This window comes from Acartia tonsa, chromosome 14, assembly GCF_053477335.1.
Source record: "Acartia tonsa isolate MP-2025a chromosome 14, ASM5347733v1, whole genome shotgun sequence".
NCBI classification, from domain to species: Eukaryota; Metazoa; Arthropoda; class Copepoda; order Calanoida; family Acartiidae; genus Acartia; species Acartia tonsa.
In genome coordinates this window covers 25649137-25670550 of record NC_137273.1, presented here as the reverse complement: position 1 = coordinate 25670550, position 21414 = coordinate 25649137, and the positions used below count along the sequence as shown (strand labels likewise).

Here is a 21414-nt window from a genome sequence, read left to right as displayed (position 1 = left end):
TTCAGTTGTATTATCTATTTCCCTGATAATAATGCATTTTTACATCCACTGAAAACTTATCAAATCTAAAAAACTCTGTGTCGACAAACAATGTTATTACCACGTATTTTTTAATAAATTTGTGAGTACTGACTTATTGTCGACATTTCCTGTTATCAGCTATGTATATTGTATATACCATAAATAGCAGGGAGGGAGGGTACATTAGACTGTTTATTACGCTAGTCCCAAAAGTTTGATAGAATGGTTTCATAATCGATAGTTTAAAACTTTGGGGACTTTTATTAAATTTTAATTTGATGATCATTAAGTTGAGTGTCCAACCCACTATTACTGTAATCTACAAAAAGGATAATATTGTGTATTGTTAATGTGGGTGTACATCAGTTTATCAGCCATTGTCTTATCCCTTTAGATATCTGCATAAATAGGCTATATATTAATGAAAAAATACTTATGTTGACACAATAAGTGGGCACTAGATTTACAGGGAAAGCGTGAGAGAAAATCAACTTTCAAAATATTTTTAATCAATTATTTCTATTCGAATATTAAAAAGATCTAAGGTATGTCATAAAAAAAACTTAAAAGTGTACCTAAATATTTACAGAGATAAAATTTTTTAAGCGTTTTAAAGATCTGAATTTGCACAAAATAAGTCGATTATGCGATTATTTTTTTTTCTTGGTTTTACTTTCTCTGGATTTTTTCAAATCTAATTTTCAATTGCAGATGCATGCATATATTTAATTCTGTAAAGCGTTCAAGCATTAATGAATTATTATATATTTTTGTAGCAAAAATAATCTACAATTTATTATTACCAACTTTCCTATTTTTCTATAATAAACCAACGCTTACATTTATAATATAAATCTAATATATGAATTAGTAAGGTTTTTTGTTTGTAGCTTAAGATTTCGAAAACTAATGAAGCGAATAAGCTCCCCATAATAGTTAATCTTCACATCGGTACTGGGATAGTTTTAAGCTATTTTTAGTCCAATCCTACCCTTTCGAATACATAGCCCCTAAATGCTAGGGACATGTCTGCTAATAATAGGGTTATAGTTATTTCTCTCATTGTATTATAAATAGCTTTCATCGGATATAAATTGTACAGTTATAAGAATAAAACCAGTTTTTTAGCCCCGAGATGCCGAAGGCACGGGCTGAAAACCGGTTCTTATCCACCGGATATTTATCGGTTTCAAAGCGATACGGGGAAAAGTGTTCTTTTAACTTTTAAAGTCTTAAAAACCAATTTTAGAGAATTACTGAAATATTTCTTTTGGCTTTTGTTTCCAAGTAAAATGAATTCCATGAATTTTAACTTTAAAGAATTGAAACACAGGGAGGCAATAAAATATAACAAGAACAAGTTGACACAGGGGAAGGTCAATCGATGATAAGAATATATTGATGTAATATTGATATTGAAAAATTAAGGGGGTTGTGCCGACAATAAAAGAATTGTTTTCTAACTTGACAATCATTGGGCTGCCAGGGACTTCATCGGAGGGGGGGGGGGGAGCTTTAAAAACTTTCAGTGGGATGTTTAGATATGTACGAGGATGTATCAGAAGGGGTTAATTCAACCCTTTACATTCCTATTCTATACGTATCTTCTAATAGTACTAGCGGCTATGCCTCTAGAGGCCTCTAGTGGCTTTTTAAATATTTTTTTTGTGCAAGTCTCTACAATACCTCTTTGTGTTGTATAGAAGTCTCCAGGCGAAAACATTTTTTTCGATTTTTGTGATATCTCTTGGGAGGTTGGTGGTACCCTCCCTCAAAACAGTTATAAATCTTCCCGGGACCTATGAGAAGATACCCTGTTAAGGAGAACCCGATCGGTTTAGCGGTTAGCGAGATCCTTAGGTACAAACAAACAGACAGACACACATCGTTCTACTTTGTATTATAGATTAAGTACGTACTGTTCAGCTGATTAAAGTAAATTAAACGTTTAATGTTTTTTAATCTAAAACTTTTTTGTTGTTTGCATCTAGTGTTAGAGAGAACATACACTAATCTGTATATCAGGGATCAAAGGGATAAGACAATGATTTACACTCCCATTATAATAATAAATTTGATTGAAAGTTTGGGCCATGGCCCCTGATTCTTGAATATGTACCTCAGTTAAGAATTTTTAAAGGCGAAGCTTTTCTATAATTAGGGTCGGTCCGTTCGTACGTCCGTCCGAGATAGTTAGCTTTTATTCGGTAATTTAAGCATGTTAGAATTGTTCGATTTCAAACTTTGTATGGTGATTTCTGTAGTAGTTAGGTACGATTTAGAAAGCGCAGCAACTCTATAATCGTTACCAGAATGTCCGTACGTCCATTTTAAACATGTTGATTTTTTTACTTTTTAAATAACAATTTTTTATGTGTTAAAATTATCCGATTGATCTGATTTTTTGATTACTGATTCCTATTACAATAAGGTTCAATATTTGTTTCGGTATGTATTTCTTGTATTCCCTGGCAAGTTCGAACCCATTAATCCCTGTTTCCTTACACCAAATTTCCTAGAGAATGAGTGTGTTACGCGGCATTCCTAACTATCTCCGCGCGGCGCGTGGCTTGTAAACGGACAAAAGAAACGCGCACTTTTCCTTTGATTAGTCCCACGTGAGGAGCTACGTGAATGAAAATAATGTATTGCTTGTATATACATGCGCTCTGATGTGTGGAATATCTCAAATAAGCCTTCCTGCTTAGTTTGACATCATATGTGGTAAGAATTTATCTTTTAATTCTTGAAAATAAGCGTAGAATGGTATAATTTTATGAAGAAATTTAAATCATTAATTTTTCAACAAATAGACCATTTAACTGCTAAGTTTTGACATACGAATATTTTCCTTTATATTATTGATCATTTTATTCCAAAATTATCAATTTCTGATGCTGTTTAATATGATTCGTGCCAATTTAAAGTTTTTAAGAAATTTTATATTTTTTATTAAATTGAAATCACGCAACCTCGATGTTACAAAAATAATAAGCATTAATTTTATGTATTTAATTCTTATATTTTTGTTTTAGACTCACTGTTTTCATGGTAATAAATACACATTTGTAAACTTCACTACGTTGGTCATTCGGAGGGCTTGAGATTAAGATTTCGAGAACGGCTAGGTATTGCGTTCCGAAACAATGAAAACAAGACAGAACAGATGGAACTAAGAACATTCTGTGAAGTTTTGTAAATGTGTTGGTTGTGATACCTTACCACACATTATTATTATAGTCATAATCAGTACAGTTAACTTTAGTGACAATTATGGGTCCTAAAAAGAATAAAGGTGAACAGTTGAGTAAGCGGCTGCGTCCAGCCGTTGATGCACTAACCAGTGAGCTAAATAGAGTGATGAAGTTGGTCAGTGATACTTCAGAACTTAATGTTAGACATCTCACTAAGGAGTCAATCCTTGTCCATGACAAGTTCGAAACGTTCGACAGCATCATGGGCGGTTTTAGCAAGCTTGGTTTGAGAATCCAAGAGCTTGATGAGTTTAGTGACATTTATTCTGATATAGTTACTGTACAAAAAGACTATAGTGCCTTGAAAGATGCTCTTGATGCTATAGAAGCTTAGTGACATTCAAAGTGTTGTTGATGTTGTTGGTGATAATTTGCCTAACCATCAGGCTGAACTTTATGATCGATGTTTGAAGATTGTGAAAGTTATTAAAGGGCCATATTTTCCCTTGCCTGATGCAATTATAAACACTTTGTCTGCTTTGATGAAACGGCTGGCTGAGGTTAAGCTTGAACCTGTGAAGCCACCCACGACGACGGCGGGTGCCTCGACAGCATCGCCATTTGTGTCACCGTTTGGCACATCACAGTTCGCCGCCGGTTCTATGTTCACGCCAGGATATATGAATCGTGTCGACGAACGTCTTCTTCCATCTTTCGACGGCCTGGAAGCATCCTACGTAAGTTTTAAAGACACTTTTAAAAAGCTTACTGTAGGACAAGACCCGTCGTATTTGCAGTTATTGTTGAGCAGTGAGAAGGTCTGTAGAAATAAAGAGCTGAGACTCCAATTAACTCAGATTCAATCGCATGAATCTCAGTGGGCTTACCTTGACGCGCGTTTCAAGTCAAAGACACGTCAGATGCTCTGCCTTTTCAACCAATGGGAGAAGAAGTCTAAACCGTCGGACTCCAACCAGATTGTGACTATGTTAGCAGAGTTTGGTGGTGCAGTTAGCCAGCTGGAGCAGCTGACTAAAGATGATGAAGATGATGAAGTTACCACTAGCCAGTGGTTGACTGTGATACTTCTGGAAATGTTATCCAAGAAGTTGCCACGTGATTTTCAAGATAAGCTCAATTTATCATTGGGCTCGATGGATGTCCCAAACGTCCCAAAGCTGTTGAAGATTATTGAAGAACAGCGGGGCGCCATTTTAATGAGGTGTTCGACTGATATGGACACCCCCTCTAAGAAGAAAGGTAACCCTGCGACAGCCGCTACCGCCGTAGGTAAACCTGGTAAATCTAAGATGAAGCAGTCATGTTTTTTTAGTGGCTGTAATGATATGCACTTACTTTACAAGTGCCCAAAATTTCATGACCTGTCAGTGTCAGACAGGAAGAGTATTGTGGAGAGTGCTGGATGCTGTTGGATTTGTTTGCAGAAAGGGCATAAATCTGTGGATTGCCCGAAGGCAGATGTAATAGGCGGTTGCAAAGTGGACAATTGTGGTCAGGCCCATAACAACCTTTTGCATGAGAGTGTTGATATGGCTGCCGCCGTCTATGAAGTACATACTTCCCCTGAGGCGAACCTAATGTTAATGTTACAGCAATTAGACGTCGTTGATATTAATCGCCAGAAGGTCCCAGTGAACGCCATGTGGGACACTGGTTTAACTACTTCAATGGTAACCCAGTCACTTGTTAATAAACTTTAGTTACCTTTTACTGGACGTTCAGCAAGAATTTCTCTAGCTGACGGTGAAGTTAAATGTTTCCCGACGGTCAAGCTATGTTTAGTTGATCGACACAAGAATTATCACATGTTGGAACCTGTGGTAGTGCCTCTCATTGGTCCTGAAGAGGCGATCTGCTCCATAAATCCTGTGGAGGCAGCTGTTTTGTTTGATATGAAACCTGAAGATTTTACTTTGGTTAATGGGCAGGTTGATTTGCTCGTAGGGCACCTGCACCCATCGATGTTTCCCTACTCTGAACGTTCAGTAGGAGAAACCATGCTTTACTCCAGCCTGTTTGGATCTGGATATTTTGCTGTTAGTGCTAATGGATTAGCAAAGAGTAGGTATGTTGTCTGCTCAGATTTCGAGTTGGAAAGTGAAGCTATAGGGTTTTTAAAACCAGAAAGCTCAGATGTTCAGCCGCAGCCGACTGTTGGTGCTGCTTGTGATGATATTGATGAACCTGTTGGTTCTGCTTGTAACGCTGCTGATGAACCTTTTGGTTCTGCTAATGCTGCAGCCGTTGACAACATGGCTACGGCGGGTGTTGCCGTGGCTATTACTGATAATGTTGTTAGTTGTGCTGCAATTATTCCTGATGATATTGGTGAGGATACTGTCGCCGTTGATGACATTGTTACGGCGGGTGTTGAGCCGCTGAATGATTCAGTTCCAGCCGGACAAGAGCCGACGGGAGTTTCGGTTCCGGCTGGACAAGAGCCGATCAGAGTTTCAGTTCCAGCTGGACAAGAGCCGACGGGAGTTTCGGTTCCAGCTGGGCAAGAGCCGATAAGATATTCGGTCTCGGCCGGACAAGAGCCGACGGGAGTTTCGGTTCCGGCCGGACAAAAGCCGGTAGATGATTCTAAGTTTTATAACAGCCACACTTTTATTACGTGCCCTGGTGGTGTTATGAATCAAGAATCGACTTGGTTGCTGCCAAGCTGGCCGCCCGACGCAGGGTAAGAGGCCTGCCAATGGCGGTTGGAAATATGGCGGGTGTTGCCGCCAGAAAGTCATTGAAAATATTCAAACCACACATATCTAATCTACAACATAAACTATTTATGTGAAAATGATCTTTAAAGAAAAAATATTACAAGTTATATATTAGGCTTGTGAAGGGAACCAAAATGGGTTCTGTAAAGAATAATTATTCATTATTCAACTAATTTTATTGTTCATACCTAAGCACAAAAATTCTACAAAACTGTTTAGACTTTTAAAGCAGATTTTAAAAGATTTTGTTTCTTTAAGTATGATTTGAAAAGCAAAAGTTCGTGTGTATTAACTAACAAATGAATTTTGCAGAATAAAAATACCTCGAAAAAGTATTTTTTATGGTTCACATTTACTTAAAAAATGTTATTTCTCAGATTCTCATATGAAATAATGCATTAAAGTAAAGAACACAACATGTAATATTATTATGATAATGTTTAAAATATTCCTCGTTATTATTTTAAAAGATTATCGCAAAAAATCAAGATATTTGTTTAAATTTGTAAGCAAATCAAAGATTTTCTTTCATTCCGGAGGCAGAGATTCTTAACAATTCATGTACAAAAGTTTTTTTTTGTTCACTCCGGGAGCTGGGATTCCTATTAATCCACGCGTAAAGATTTTTTTTCATTCCGAGAGCAGAGATTCGTAGTAATATACGTACCTAGCGATTTCGGACAATTTTAAACCTTGAGAAAATACTTTTAGCAATTATTTCCTAGGTACATATATTTTCGTTCATGTTTAAGCATTTATAATAATGAACACGATGTATGGTATTATTAAAATATTGATTATTATTTTATATGAATGCCACAGAATTAATTTAAGATAAACCATGCATATTTTAAATTAACTCTACCTTCATTTTTATCGCATATATTAAAATACTGCTTCAATGTATTTTTTTTAAGAAAGAAATGGGTAATTTCATCATTTCTTAAGATTTAAAAGTAACGCAATTTTTGATACAATTTCGTTTAAACTTTCAAATCGATGCAAGATTTTTTCATTTGAAATGCAAACTTAAGTTTTTTATACGTTTACACAAGTTCTTTCAATGATTTAAGTCTTTCCGGGACCAAGGATTTTTTTTCGCGGAAAATTTCCTAGGTACCTGCGCAGATATAAACATTTTTATCCTTGTTGGATTGAAATTTGATATGATAAGAAATTAACAAATGAGAGTTTTACATCATTTAAATATTTCTTTATGATTTATTACAATCACATAAATAATTTAATATTACATGCATATTAAAATTATTACTATTTACCTTTGAACTGATGTATCTAAAGAAAAAATGCAGATTTTTTTCGCCGATGAATTAAGTAGATTCTCTGATATTCGTAGAATTAAGCTTAATAAGACCGCTCTACGGTGTATCTTAGCTCTGTTTCCTCGGCCAGACATACCGCAGAACGGCAAAACTAAAGCATAAGATAATTTTTTTTATTTTGATTGCTTTGATTGATGATTTTAAAGTTTCTTTGAATTATTTCATGATTCTTTTATTTTAATTTGATTTTAACATCACTAATTATGTTTATTTTCAGTTGATGCAGCCCTGCGCCAGAAATCCTGTTGGAAATTATGCAGTATCAAAAATTGTGATGGAAAGACATAACGTCCGACAGGATAGCTGGAACATGGCAATTAATTATATTTGATGGATTTGTTAGTTTGTATCTTGAGGGTTCATTCTAACTGAGGCCCCAAATTGCCTTAATTATGACTGTTTGAATATGTATAAGTTGCTTTCCTCTTAAAACAGAGAGAAATTGCAAATTCAGCATTTAAAGAAGTTCTTTTCTTATATTGAGCTTTTGTTTTATTTTGGTAAATTTAATTTGCATATTTCAATTGCAATTTTAATTTTACGCAATTTTGATTCACGAAGATTTAAAATTATGAAATTTTAATTTTCCGAAGTTTGATGATTTTTTACAGTCATATTTTATTTAGATTTAAGTATCTATTTTATTAAACATGTTTAGATTTAAGGATCTTACTTATCTTATCTGAGAAATGTTTAGATGTAAGCACGAGTATTTTTCCGCCGGAGAAAAATTCTAATTATTGAGAAGTTTTTTATGAAATTTTACTTTTCTTTTCTAGCAAAAAGATTTAGTAGAAAAAATGTCATTATTTAATCTTTCTTTCTTTTGATGAAAAAAGTTTGAGTTGATTATTTAATTATTGATGCGATTTTTAGTATAAAAATCATTTGCCTATTTTATTATGTGGGTACCTAATTCAAGTTTAGGTACTAACGATTATTAATTCATGTATTCGCAATTACATGGTCTGTAATTCTAATTTTATTGAGATTATGAGGCCATGATATAATGAGATGTGTGAGTGGTAAATGTGCAATTCATGTATGTTGAATGCTTTTCCCATTCCTTATTCCTATCCTTATGTGGTAGTGGAGTCGGTTTGAGTTATGTGGTATTCGTAAGTTACCATAACCAATTTTAGGCCTGATGGCCACGACATTTTAAATTCTTGTAATTTATGCGTTATGAGATTGTGACTTTGTGGACACTGTCTGCACGCATGATGCTGAGATGAGGTAATGTGTTCGATTCCCAGTGACTAGACGGGTGTGTTTCGGTATGTATTTCTTGTATTCCCTGGCAAGTTCGAACCCATTAATCCCTGTTTCCTTACACCAAATTTCCTAGAGAATGAGTGTGTTACGCGGCATTCCTAACTATCTCCGCGCGGCGCGTGGCTTGTAAACGGACAAAAGAAACGCGCACTTTTCCTTTGATTAGTCCCACGTGAGGAGCTACGTGAATGAAAATAATGTATTGCTTGTATATACATGCGCTCTGATGTGTGGAATATCTCAAATAAGCCTTCCTGCTTAGTTTGACATCATATGTGGTAAGAATTTATCTTTTAATTCTTGAAAATAAGCGTAGAATGGTATAATTTTATGAAGAAATTTAAATCATTAATTTTTCAACAAATAGACCATTTAACTGCTAAGTTTTGACATACGAATATTTTCCTTTATATTATTGATCATTTTATTCCAAAATTATCAATTTCTGATGCTGTTTAATATGATTCGTGCCAATTTAAAGTTTTTAAGAAATTTTATATTTTTTATTAAATTGAAATCACGCAACCTCGATGTTACAAAAATAATAAGCATTAATTTTATGTATTTAATTCTTATATTTTTGTTTTAGACTCACTGTTTTCATGGTAATAAATACACATTTGTAAACTTCACTACGTTGGTCATTCGGAGGGCTTGAGATTAAGATTTCGAGAACGGCTAGGTATTGCGTTCCGAAACAATATTATTAGCGAAGCATCTCTACCCAGCATCTACTAAAGTGGTTTTGTTTCTTTAGAAAGGTCGCATTGACATGTCGTTAATTTTCAATAGGTCTTTTTTGTGACGTATTTAAAGAAAATGACTTATTAATATGGCCTTAACTGTTTTTTATTTGCCATTATTTTTCTAAAAAAAAATTACAAATTAATGCCTGATTAAATATAAAAATTAAGGTTGTTTCAATACGTCATTTTGTATTTTTTCCACATATTAATATATATTGTATAATTACATATTCATGTCACAGTAAATAAAATAAATAATACATATTAATGTTACAGTAAATGAAATAAATAATGCGGCATTTATACGTCCTTATTGTGTAATGTGTCATCTTGATTAGTTAAATAATTTTCAAGAAACTTTAGGAAATAAGGAAATAAATCAATTTCTAATTATTAATTAATTCTAATGATTTAATTCAAAAAATATTTATTTGATTCAATAAAATAATTGTTTAATATTAAATCTAATATTTTATTGATACACATTAAATACCAATTTTGGCGGCCATATTGTTTTTTTTGACGTTTTACAGTAAAAAAATGACGTTTTGATATGTCTTTATTTAAAATAATATTTTTGTTATTTATATTTTTTAGTGACGTTTTTTCAGAGTTAAGGCCTCATTTTTAGGATTTAATAAAATATTATTATTTTTTAATTAATATTTAAATTATATTGTTAGTTTGGCGGCCATCTTGTTTTTCTGGACGTTTTAAAAGAAAAATTGACGTTTTAATGCGCCGTTATTTAAGATAACATGTCATTAAATTCAAAATATTGTTATTATTTATATTTTTATTTGGTGACGTTTTTTTAAAGATAACGACGTATTTTTGGTACACAAAACGTCCTTTAAAAAAATATGAAACGTCATTTGTATAGTAATAAAAAAGTTACATCATTAAGGACGTATTAATGCGACATGTTTCTTAAAATAATGCGATAAAAGTATATGCTGGGTATAATCAAGTATTAAAAATGTCAGTATGTCCTTAAACAGAATTCTGTATTTAAGAAGTTTTGCAACAAATTTACCTAGAATTTTGTCAAACCTTACAGCATGACCCTCAAAAAAGTATTTTTAAGCATCTGCAGCCCTTATTTCTCAATGAATTATTAAAAAATGCATATGTCCTTGTTCTCTATAGTATTCCACGTAAGTAGATATAAAAATATTTTTTTTGCCTCCATTAACACCGGAGATTTTTAGTGCTAAAGTTTTGAAAAAGTGACTGAGGAAAAAGTAACTTTTAACATGAAACGACTTTTTTAGCAAAATTAAGCTAGAAATCCTTTTATTTTTGTTACTAGCAGAAACTTTATACAAAAATGAAATAAAAAATTTAGTTTTTGAGTAAAAAGCATTTTTTTACACATATTTTTTGAGTCTTTTTAGTTTAATGATATTTTGAAAAACTTACTTATTAGGCAAAATTGTTTAAGATTAAAAAAACAAATAAATCTCTATGAATATAGCAGGAAAATTGTTTTTGTTTCACAATCCTAACTTTAATAACAAAAAAGTTATAAAGAAAATAAAAATAAAAACATAATGATTTTTTAGTCTAAAAAGCTTAATTTACCCCCTATTAAATAATTGAGATGTCAGAAAAGTAGGCGGAGCAACTGTCATAATTAATCTTTTTTTATAAATAAGGGTTAATAAATAACCTAAAATTTGCAAATAATCAATTCATTCAGTAGTATTTTTTGCCATTAAAAATTTATATTTTTTGGTGGAATAAAAAAGAAATATTTAGTTAACTTGTTTTCTTTGTGTCTCATTATTCAGTTGCCAGAAAAACATAATATAACCATCCAAAAAATAAGAGAAACAAAAAAAATTCTTTTTCTCAGTCACTTTTTCGAAACTTTAGCTTTAAAAATCTCCGGTGTTAATGGAGGTAAAAAAAATATTTTTATATCTACTTCCGTGGAATACTATGGAGAACAAGGACATATGCATTTTTTAATAATTCATTGAGAAATAAGGGCTGCAGATGCTTAAAAATACTTTTTTGAGGGTCATGCTGTATATTTTCATGTTTTGTATATTCAGTTCTGACACTCAACAAAAGTTAATGTTCGTCTGTCATATCGTTTCAGAGCTTCGCTTTTATGGATGTTGTCATCCTTGTTATGGTAACAAATAATAAAATTTCATTTCATCATAATAGTCAATTGTCTTATCCTTGAACATCCTGTATTGAAGCAGCCTAAAATGCCTATTATAAAATGATGTCATGCGATACAAACGACCAATGATAGGCCAGTATGCATTATACCATTGGTTAATTACAATGTATACTGGCCTATCATCTATCATAAGCCATTTGTATTGTATGACGTCATTTTTAAAGCACTTTAAGTTGCTGCTGCCTTATTATTTAAATGACTCAAAAAGAGCTCTTCGGTATTGATCTAATTTTGTAATATCTTACATTTTTTCAAAAATAGTTTTTTCGTGTATTTTCAATTGAATTGCTTTCTTGAAGTTTGCATTTCAATATATGTTTGAACTTTTAAAAAGGAATAAATCATAAATAATTGAAAACATAATAATAAATTTCAATTATTATATCTTTTTTTATTAGTATGATTATTATAATTTTATTTTTTATCATATTTAAATTCTTTTATATTGGGGTTAAAATAATGATTATTTTTGTAATTTCAGATGCATACAATGGATAGTTTGCCGCCTATATCAAATGATGAATTTACTTTCAAAAAAGGGGTAAGATCTTATTTTCGGAGTTTTTCCTCAAAGTGCCTAGCGAGCACAAAAAACCCTTTCCCTTTTCCCTTTATGTATAACCTAACCTAAATTAAAAATGAAACACAAAAAAAAACCTCCCATTTTTCTGAGGCTTTATGTGCTCTACAAGACCCTTTGAGGGAAACCGCCTTTTTTTCCAACGCCAAAAGTTACTAAATAAATACTTTGATGTTTCTATGAATGCCAATAGTCAGTAAAAAAGTCTTTAATAGAAAAGCAAAAATATTAACAAAATAAAAGAAACCAAAACTTGTAGAATACACAATTATCAATACATCATTTTTAACAGGCATATCGTTTTCTAACAATCACCTGACATATTTCTGTATATATAATTCTAAAAGCATTGGGACAAAGCACAAACTGTGTTATATAAAATTGTAACAAAAATTATTCATGTGCCGTAATAAAAATGAGGGATTATCCATCTCTTTTGTAGGAATTTTTTTCCCACTTCTACTCTCATCTCCCTCATTTTAATACGTCATTTGACACTATTTTAACACCATTTGGGCTTGTTATGATATTTAACCTATTGGATTTTGATGTCATTTTAATGGAAGTTTTTACATGTATTAAATGTTTTGATAAATCACTTTAATAGTACAAGGATAATAGATTCCAAAGGTAGTAAAACATTATTAAAAATAAGTATAAATTTACTGTTTGTTACCCTATTGTCCTTTAAGATCTTGCAACTTGCGGGCCAATTTGTCAACATTTTTAGAATGTTTGCAACTACGGGGAATACACAACTCCTACAAGAAGAAGAGAGAAAGAGACAGACAGAGAGAGAGAGAGACAGACAGACAGAAAGACAGACAGACAGACAGGGAGAGAGAGTGAGAACCGAATAGAGAACAGCATTACGCACACAAATAAAGTACCTCTGAAACACTAAAAATTGGATAATGGAAAAATAAGCACAAAATAGGAAAATATACCTATAACGTTACAGATAGGGTTCCCTTTAAGGATAGCTTCGCTACTAAAAATGATAAATTGCAGCCGATATTAACACAATATATATCAGGGATCTTCAGGGGATAAGACAATGGATGATAAATGAATGTACACCCGTGATTACGAAACAAAATTACCCTGCTGAAGATTGAAATTATTGATAAAAAACACTGATAGTATGAACCAACAAATCAACATTTATTCAAAGTATTCAAAGTTTCTAAGTCAATAAATGAGAAAGCACATTTGGGTACCAGTATAATATACAATCCAATGTCCCATCCCTCCCTGTTATCTATCTATAATACAAAGTAGAACGATGTCTGTTTGTCTGTTGGTTTGTTTGTAGCGAAGGATCACGCTAACCGCTGAACCGATTGTCTTCTCCTTTACAGGGTCGCTTCTCAAAGGTCCCGGGAATGTTTATAACTATTTTCTAAGGGGGTGGGACACCCCCAACCCCCCCAAAAAATTAAAAATATTTATAAAAAAAAATTTCTTTTTAAAACTAAAATTAAAATAGTGAGGACGACTTCCCCCCCCCCTCCCCCCCATAAAAAAAAATTCCCCCCCCCCCAAGAGAATTTTTTTTTAGATTTATTTTTTAAAATCTAAATTACGAAAAATTGGTTTGATCAAACCTCTTGGGGCAAAGCCCCTAGAGGCTAGGGGCGAAGCCGCTAGTTGCAAATATTTTAATACCTAAACATGTATTTATCATTGAATGATTAAACGACAGAAATATTTATGTAAAGTAAAAATCATTCTAAATATATCAAATTTAAATTGAAGCGCATGTATAACAAGGACGTAAACTTTCATAAAAGCGAAGATCTAAAATAAGACAATAGGACAAACAAACACTTGTAGGATGAACATCAATACTTAATAAGCATTATATTATTCTCCAAGTCTAAACAAAATTGTATGTTCAAAAATTTGTTGTAAAATTACAAAAACTGTTCCTACAATTCATAAATTGTACCTAACTATAAAAAGAATCATTATACAAACTTTGAAATCTGTAGGAGAATCCTAACATGTCTAAATTAAGTCATATTCTTTACGTACGGACAAACGGGTGGACTAACCCTAATTATAGAAAAGCTCATCTTTTGTAAGTATTTATCTATCTTTTTTAGTATCTATCTATTATGTAGACATTTTAATATTTTTATTTTATTTTAGACAAATGGATCAACATTCAGAAACAATTTTACAAAAAGGTAATAAAGGGGCTTTCACTCAAAGAGCTTAGCAAGCAATAGAACCCCCCTCCCTTCTCATATTTTTAGATAATTTGAAAATAAAGGGATAGATTTTTATAGTTATACCTAAAATATTGGGAGGGGGGTTGTTCTGTGTTCGACAAAGCACTATGAGGGAAACCACCATTATAAAAGTTGAACAAACAAGGTTTCTCGTATTCATTCAAATCCGGTGGATAGGAACCGGTTCTCATTCATACGAAAAAACTATGTCTAGCATCGTATTATATCCAGCTTTCTACGAATATAAAAATGTACAATCATAAGATTAAAACCAGTTTTTTTTGCCGGTGCCTTCGGCACCTCGGGGCTAATTGTACATTCTATATCCGAGGAAAGCGGTTTAAAATACGATGAAAGAAATAACTATTATTATGTCCTAAACTAGCTTTTAAACAAACAAGGACAGTAATGCGTCGATTTTTTGGGCGGTTTCTAGCTTGTAGGGTGCAGATAAACTCCTCCAACAAGTTTTAGACTTTATCTTAAATTGGAGGAAGCTTCAACGTGAAGGTGAACTATATCGGTTCACCGATTACCGATATTCTACGCTACAGACAGACAAACATATTATTTGATGATATTATTTCATTATTGATAAACAATAAAAGATCATTTTTCCTTGTATAAAAATAGCATTAATTTGGATTCTTTGATAGATCTATTATTTTATACTATTTGTTGTTATTGACTTTTCCTGTATTGCTAGAGAAATTCTTAATTTCTGGGACAAGGAATAAGATTTCTTACAAATAATGATTTAGAGTTAAGATTTATTACCCTAGATGGCCAATTAATAATTTGTACAACAAAAAAAGGAATTTATAACATACAAACATTTATTTTATATTACATTTATCCTATATGTTTCAATTCTTATATAAAAGTAGAATGATGTTTGTCTGTCTGATTTTAACGAATGATCTCGCTAATCGCCTAACCGATATTCTTATACACCATGTAGGACGTAGGTCCTATAAAGTTTATAACTATTGGTGGGGAGAGTACCGCCACCCTCCCAAGAGAAATAGCCCCTAGAAATTAATTACTCCCTCCAAATAAAGTTTATACTATGTAATGGGTGGAAAATAGATTTTTTACAGGTGCAATATCCTTATTTCTGAAATATATGTGTATATTAATAAATTATTTCTATCTTTTATTTATATCCTGTACTGCGGCGTTTATTGTTATTGACATTTTTCCCTTGTTTGTGCACCTACCAGGGGCGTCCAAGCTTTTTATTTTGGGGGGGGGAATTTTTTTAAGGGGGGTGGTAATTTTTTACCCCGGGGGTAAAATTTGCTTAGAGGGGGGGGGGGTAATTACCTTCCCTGAAATCTGTTGGCAGGGGTAAAATGTTTTTAACCCCACAAAAATTTTTGGGATGGGGGTAATTTAATAATGTTACAAGGATGACAACATCCATAAAAGCGAAGCACTGAAACGGTAAGACAAACGGACATTATCACTTGTATTTTGTCAGAACTGAATGAGCAGAATATAAATGTATAAGGGTCGAAGCAAAATTATAGTAAATTTGTTGAAAAACTGCTTGATACAGGTTAATGTTTATGGACATACTTACATTTTTAGAACTTGATTATAGAGTTGCTTCGCGTATATTATTGTACTTTGTTGTCCCAGGAATCAGTATACGAAAAATCAGTTCAATTGGATAATTAGATCACATAAAAATTTGTTGTTAAAAAAGTAAAAAAATCAACATGTTTAAAATGGACGTACGGACATTCTGGTAATAATTATAGAGTTGCTACGCTTTCTAAATCGTACCTAACTACTACAGGAATCACCATGTAAAGTTTGAAATCGATAGGACAATTCTAACATGCCTAAATTAATGAAAAAAGCTATTCGTTACAGACGTACGGACGGACGGACCGACCCTAATTGTAGAAAAGCTTCGCTTTTATAAAGGTACCTACCTAATTATGAAATACTATTAAATATTTAGGAGTAAAAATTTACGTATAATTTTGTCAAAACTTTATATTTTGTATATTCAGTTCTGACAAGCGTTCGTCTGTCCTACCGTTTCAGAGCTTTGCTTTTATGAATGTTGTTATCCTTGTTTTGGGTGTTTGTTAATGTGTATGTATGTGGTGGGTTGGTGTGGAAGAAAAAATGGTAACCTTTTAGCTTTACTCCAAGAATCTAGGAGCTCTGTAATGAAAGGGGAAGGGGAGCAGTAAAACCATCCAAATGTGTTAGAATTACAATAGACAAAACATTTCTAGTAGCTTTGCAAAGCTTGCCTTAATTGGGGTACGAAATCGGATCAATTCTGTAAAATGAAATTCTCAATTGAATCATGGAAATTCTTTAAGGTCTCCAGGAGAAACACCAAAACTTTTTAACACCAAATTTTAGGTTTGTTTATCTGTGATTTTTTTTATCTAAATCGTTGTCTTCTCTGTTTCATCACAAAACTTTCTATTTTTCTTATCTCTGGAGCTGGTTGAAAGTTTTTGTCTGTATCCGCAAAATTGGCGTATTTGCACACATGAAAACATTTTCGCAAAACTTACTGTATTTAAATTTGAAAGTTTTGTTGGAGCTTTCATGCAAAGTACCATGTTGAGCACTGATCCCCCCACCCCTCCCCAACTGTATTATCAAAATAAAGGGATGGAGGGGTAGTCTTTCTATTTTTGTTTATTACTTTAAGTTAGATTAGGTTACATAGGGTATTATGTGGCCTTCCAGGGTTATTTAAAAAATAAAACAATAGTTTATCAGTGCTAAAATAGCACTTTGTTTGAAATCATCGTTTTGTTCACCAATGATCAAAAAATTTCAGGTATAAAGCTAACGCACGGAAGAAAAAGGAAGCTTTACAAATTGTCTTAAAAAATCTGCCATGTGACGTCATAAAAATGAGGGTTTGAAAGAGAGAAGTTGGAAAGAAAACCCCAAAAAAAGAGATGGATAATCCCTTATTTTTATGACCTCACATTTCTGAATTTTTTAGACACTTTGTAAAGCTTCCAGAGAAAGTTTTTAATTTTGGGGAGAAGTATCAGCTTCTGCCCTGATTCTGGATATTTGTATAAGAAAACTTTGTCCTTGTTAACTTCATGAATGTAAAAATTTTTCAAAATTACTTTTTAAATCGATGAAAGAAATTCCTGTGGTAAAAAATTTAAAGAAAAATTCGAATGAATTCTTTGAAACTAATCAAAGTTAAACTCTTTTTTTTTATTTGCACAGAAACTATGTTTGTATGTTTGTTCCTCTGTATGCTCAGGTGCTCTAAAGGATAGGCAACTATTTTTGTTGTTGAAGATTCTGATTTGAAAAGATTTCTTAAATTCAGTTAGACTTTAAATTATTGTATAACATTTTTATGAATGAATTTTATTTGAGTTTGTGTTTTAGACATTATTGGCCTTGTTCTCATATGCATTGAAAGCCATTGGTTGTCAATGGTTGATAAAATGCTTTTTTTATTTTGATATAGTTTTTATGGGAATATGTACCATGCCCCATGTTGTTGTTGTTGTTGTAGCCATGATTCTCTGAAGTTAGGACTCAGATGCACACGGAAACTGGGAATGAGAATCCTTTGGCCAATCTTAGATTGGTAAGCTTCGCGCAAAGCTGATTGTATTCTATGTTACATTACAAGCTGACCCGCAATTCTCATGCCCCACACACCCCCTATCAAAATCACTATTCATGCGCCTTTTATAATTTTAATAACATAAATAAGGAATACATAGGAAAATTGACACTAAATTAACCTTGCTCTTAAGTATGATATCAAAAATTATTAAAGGAAAGTTTGGAAAATATTAATTTCTAAAAATCTGCACAAAAATGATAAATATTTCTATGTTTCAGATTGACGAAAAGACGTAATTCCGAAGCAGTGAAATTAGTAACACAGTCAGGTGAAAATATTTTATTTTTAATGAGATTGGTACCCAAAGTTTTAAAAATTAGCCAAAATAAGAAAAGTTGCGTTGGTTCAGGTACCCAAAGAGTAAGACAACCAAACAGTGGTGTGCACAGAAAATTTTGACACTTCCTTATACCAAAATCGATGGGTGTGTAATACAGACAACAAGAAGTGTGTTATTTTTTTGCATTAAAAGTCAAACACTTTATTTTAAATTTAAGGGGGGGGGGATTTTTTTGGCTTGACACTGAATTTAACTGGTTTTGTGAGCCGTAAAGGGAGTTGCAGAATCTTGTAAATAGAGCTTGGTGTAGATCGGTGTAGGAGGTTTATCTACTTAATAGAAAGACATACAAAATACATAAGCTTTGTATAACACACTATGCGTGTGTTAAGATCGACTTTTTTCCTGTAACATAAAGTTGGAATTTTTTGTCTGAAGATTAAGATTTCAATAACTTCTAAACTTATCAAGTTCTACTTTTTAGGGAAGCTTCATAAAGGTCCTAGTATGATTTTATACTATTCTATTCCTAGACTCAAACCGTTGAGCAATTTTAGTATATTTTTCTGTCATTTTCTTACCTCTTTGAATACAAAGTTCTAGAAGCTAGAGATATTATTAAAAGAAACTTTTCATCTAAAAATTAACATTATTATTCTATGGAAAAAGTACATGGTAAGCATTTTCTCTGAAATGAAAATCTATTGAATGTAATTGTACTCAAGACCAGGCGGTGTTTATTCATTGACGTGTCCGCGGGTTCTTGAGTTCTATTTAGTTTGACATAGCATGTGTCATATTAGAGATGTTAAGAATGTAAATTTCTACTTCTGTAATATAAAAACTTATTATATTATCACTTAAAGGTGCCTACAGCTGAACTATTATTGACTTATTTCTATTTTAGTGAAATCATTGATATTATTTCTATCGATTAAATGGTATAAATATAAGTGGTCTTACTCACATATTATCGACATCATGACTAATTAATAACGATTAACTACGCTAAATTTTAAAATTGATAATTGTTTGCCTTTTTAGTTATTTATCGCTTCGTATTATAAACAGCTTTCCACGGATATAAAAATGAAAATTATAAGATTAAAACCAGTATTGTTCTATAGGCTTTCAAAACTAGTATTAATTTTATGATGTTTTTTTTAATATTAGTGGAAAATTGTCTGGAATATGTATGTTATGAATGATTTTTTTGGCTGAGAATCAGTTCTAATCCAACGGATATTAATTGTTTTCGATGCGTTATTGTGGAGAAAAAAAATTTAAATTTTGCTAATTTTGGAGACCACCAAAATTGATATTGAGCTCGCATTTTAAGAAAAGTAAACAATCCCAAACATTTTATACAATTTTATTGCTTTTCTTATTTTACCAAGAGCACAGCTGCACTACAAACAGTGTGTAAACGTACGTCCGTTTACAAATTGTTTTATTCAAGTTTAGAATCTTTAATTTTATACATAATTAGTAGGGACGGTGGGGACCAAAGTTTTATGATAACGTTTTCTTATTGCTGGCTTACCAACTTTGGGGACTTTCATTGAATTTTTATTGGTTGGTCCAAACTAGCGGTGTCTAAACTTTTCAACCATAGTTTTAATCTGCAGAAAGGGTAGTTTGCTTATCATTATTGCAGTTGGGAATCAATTTACCGGCCATTTTCTTATCCCTTAAGACCCCTGCCTAATTAGGCTCTTTTGGATCAGCTGAAATAAATTTCCTATTCGAGCCCTAGTTTCCTAAAATGTACAGCAGATAACCCAATTATTGCAGACCCTATTTTCAGCGACTCCGGTCAAATGGAAAAGCGATTTAATGTATAAACGATTTATGCATTATACATTCAAAAATTTTAATTTTTCAAATTTTGATTTTTTTTTAGTTTGAAGCTTATTTAACTAGTAGCAAATATTAAGATAGGACGCGGAAGCTACGCACACTTTCGGAAACTAAATTCAGTTCATCCTCTTTTGGTATCATTTCCAATTTTCCAGGGTTCGGAAGCCGCGCCTTTGCCGCGCATAAGCCTCAGTTTTAAACCTGCTTGTGAGCAGAAAAAGAAATTTTTGAAAGAAGGATTGTCTACTAAAGAGACAGTTTTATACATCCAGCTAAATTTTATAGTGATAAAATGAAGATTTCACTGAGGCTTACACGCGGCTTACGCGCGGCTTCCGATCCCTGCAATTTTCTTAATTTTAAGTGGCTGCCATCAAGAAAATTGTAGAGTAATTGCTTTAGCCGTTTATTAGATCATACTGGACATACAAATTACACACAAGGTTTAAAATGACAGCGTCATTTGGGCTCTGTTTTAGAAAAACAGCCCAAAACCACCTTAATGCATGACTGAATCTTCACTCTACACTTTTTTGTATTTGTTTTGCATAAAAGCATAGATAGTACATACATATGTTTAAGATACAAAAATAAATACAATTATGTCATATGTATTAAAAAAAATATACAAAAATAGAAAGCATATTTTGCAAGAAATACATTATTCAAGATTCTAATACATATCAATATAAAATATGTATACTAGCGGCTACGCCCCTAGAGGCATTAAAATGTTTTTTTTTTTAAATATCTAATTTGAGAAATAATTTGTCTATGTTAAATCAAATGCTATGTTAGCGACACTATGCGGCGGGAATATTTAAAGAAAAATTCGATTTTATTTTGATTTCACTTGGGAGGGTGGTGGTACCCTCCCCCAAAATAGTTTTAAACCTTCCCAGGACCTATGAGAAGCTACCCTGTTAAGGAGAACCCGATCGGTTTAGCGGTTAGTGAGATCCTTCGGTACAAACACACAGACAGACCCACAAACAGACAAATAGACATCCTGTTACATTAGTTTATTGAATATGCTTTATTTGAAGCTTCAAAAAATTAGATTTCTATCTCTAAAAGATCAGTATAAATCAGATTTGTTTATTTCCTAACACTGACAAAATGACGGGCAGACTGACGGACCAAATGAGCTATTACTTAATGGTATGGCAAAGAAATTTATATTTTCCTCTAAAATTTATATTCAGATAAATATTTCAAACTATAGAGTAGCTTCGCAACACTTTGAAGATTTTACTTTGATTTCTCCTTCTTTTTTATGTTTCCTAGCAATTGTTTC

General features: G+C 32.4%; 1 protein-coding gene across 1 annotated transcript in view; it reads left to right on the top strand.

Annotated features, from left to right (window-relative positions):
• The first annotated feature begins 12002 nt into the window (after positions 1 to 12002).
• The window catches only part of LOC145305658 (uncharacterized), a 41629-nt gene continuing 32217 nt past the window's right edge, over positions 12003 to 21414 (top strand). Inside the window, exons 1-3 of the mRNA XM_080147365.1 lie at positions 12003 to 12058; positions 14252 to 14289; positions 18196 to 18245. Coding sequence (XP_080003491.1) covers positions 12008 to 12058; positions 14252 to 14289; positions 18196 to 18245 — 139 coding nt within the window. The 5' untranslated portion in view covers positions 12003 to 12007. The remainder of the gene's footprint in view (positions 12059 to 14251; positions 14290 to 18195; positions 18246 to 21414) is intronic.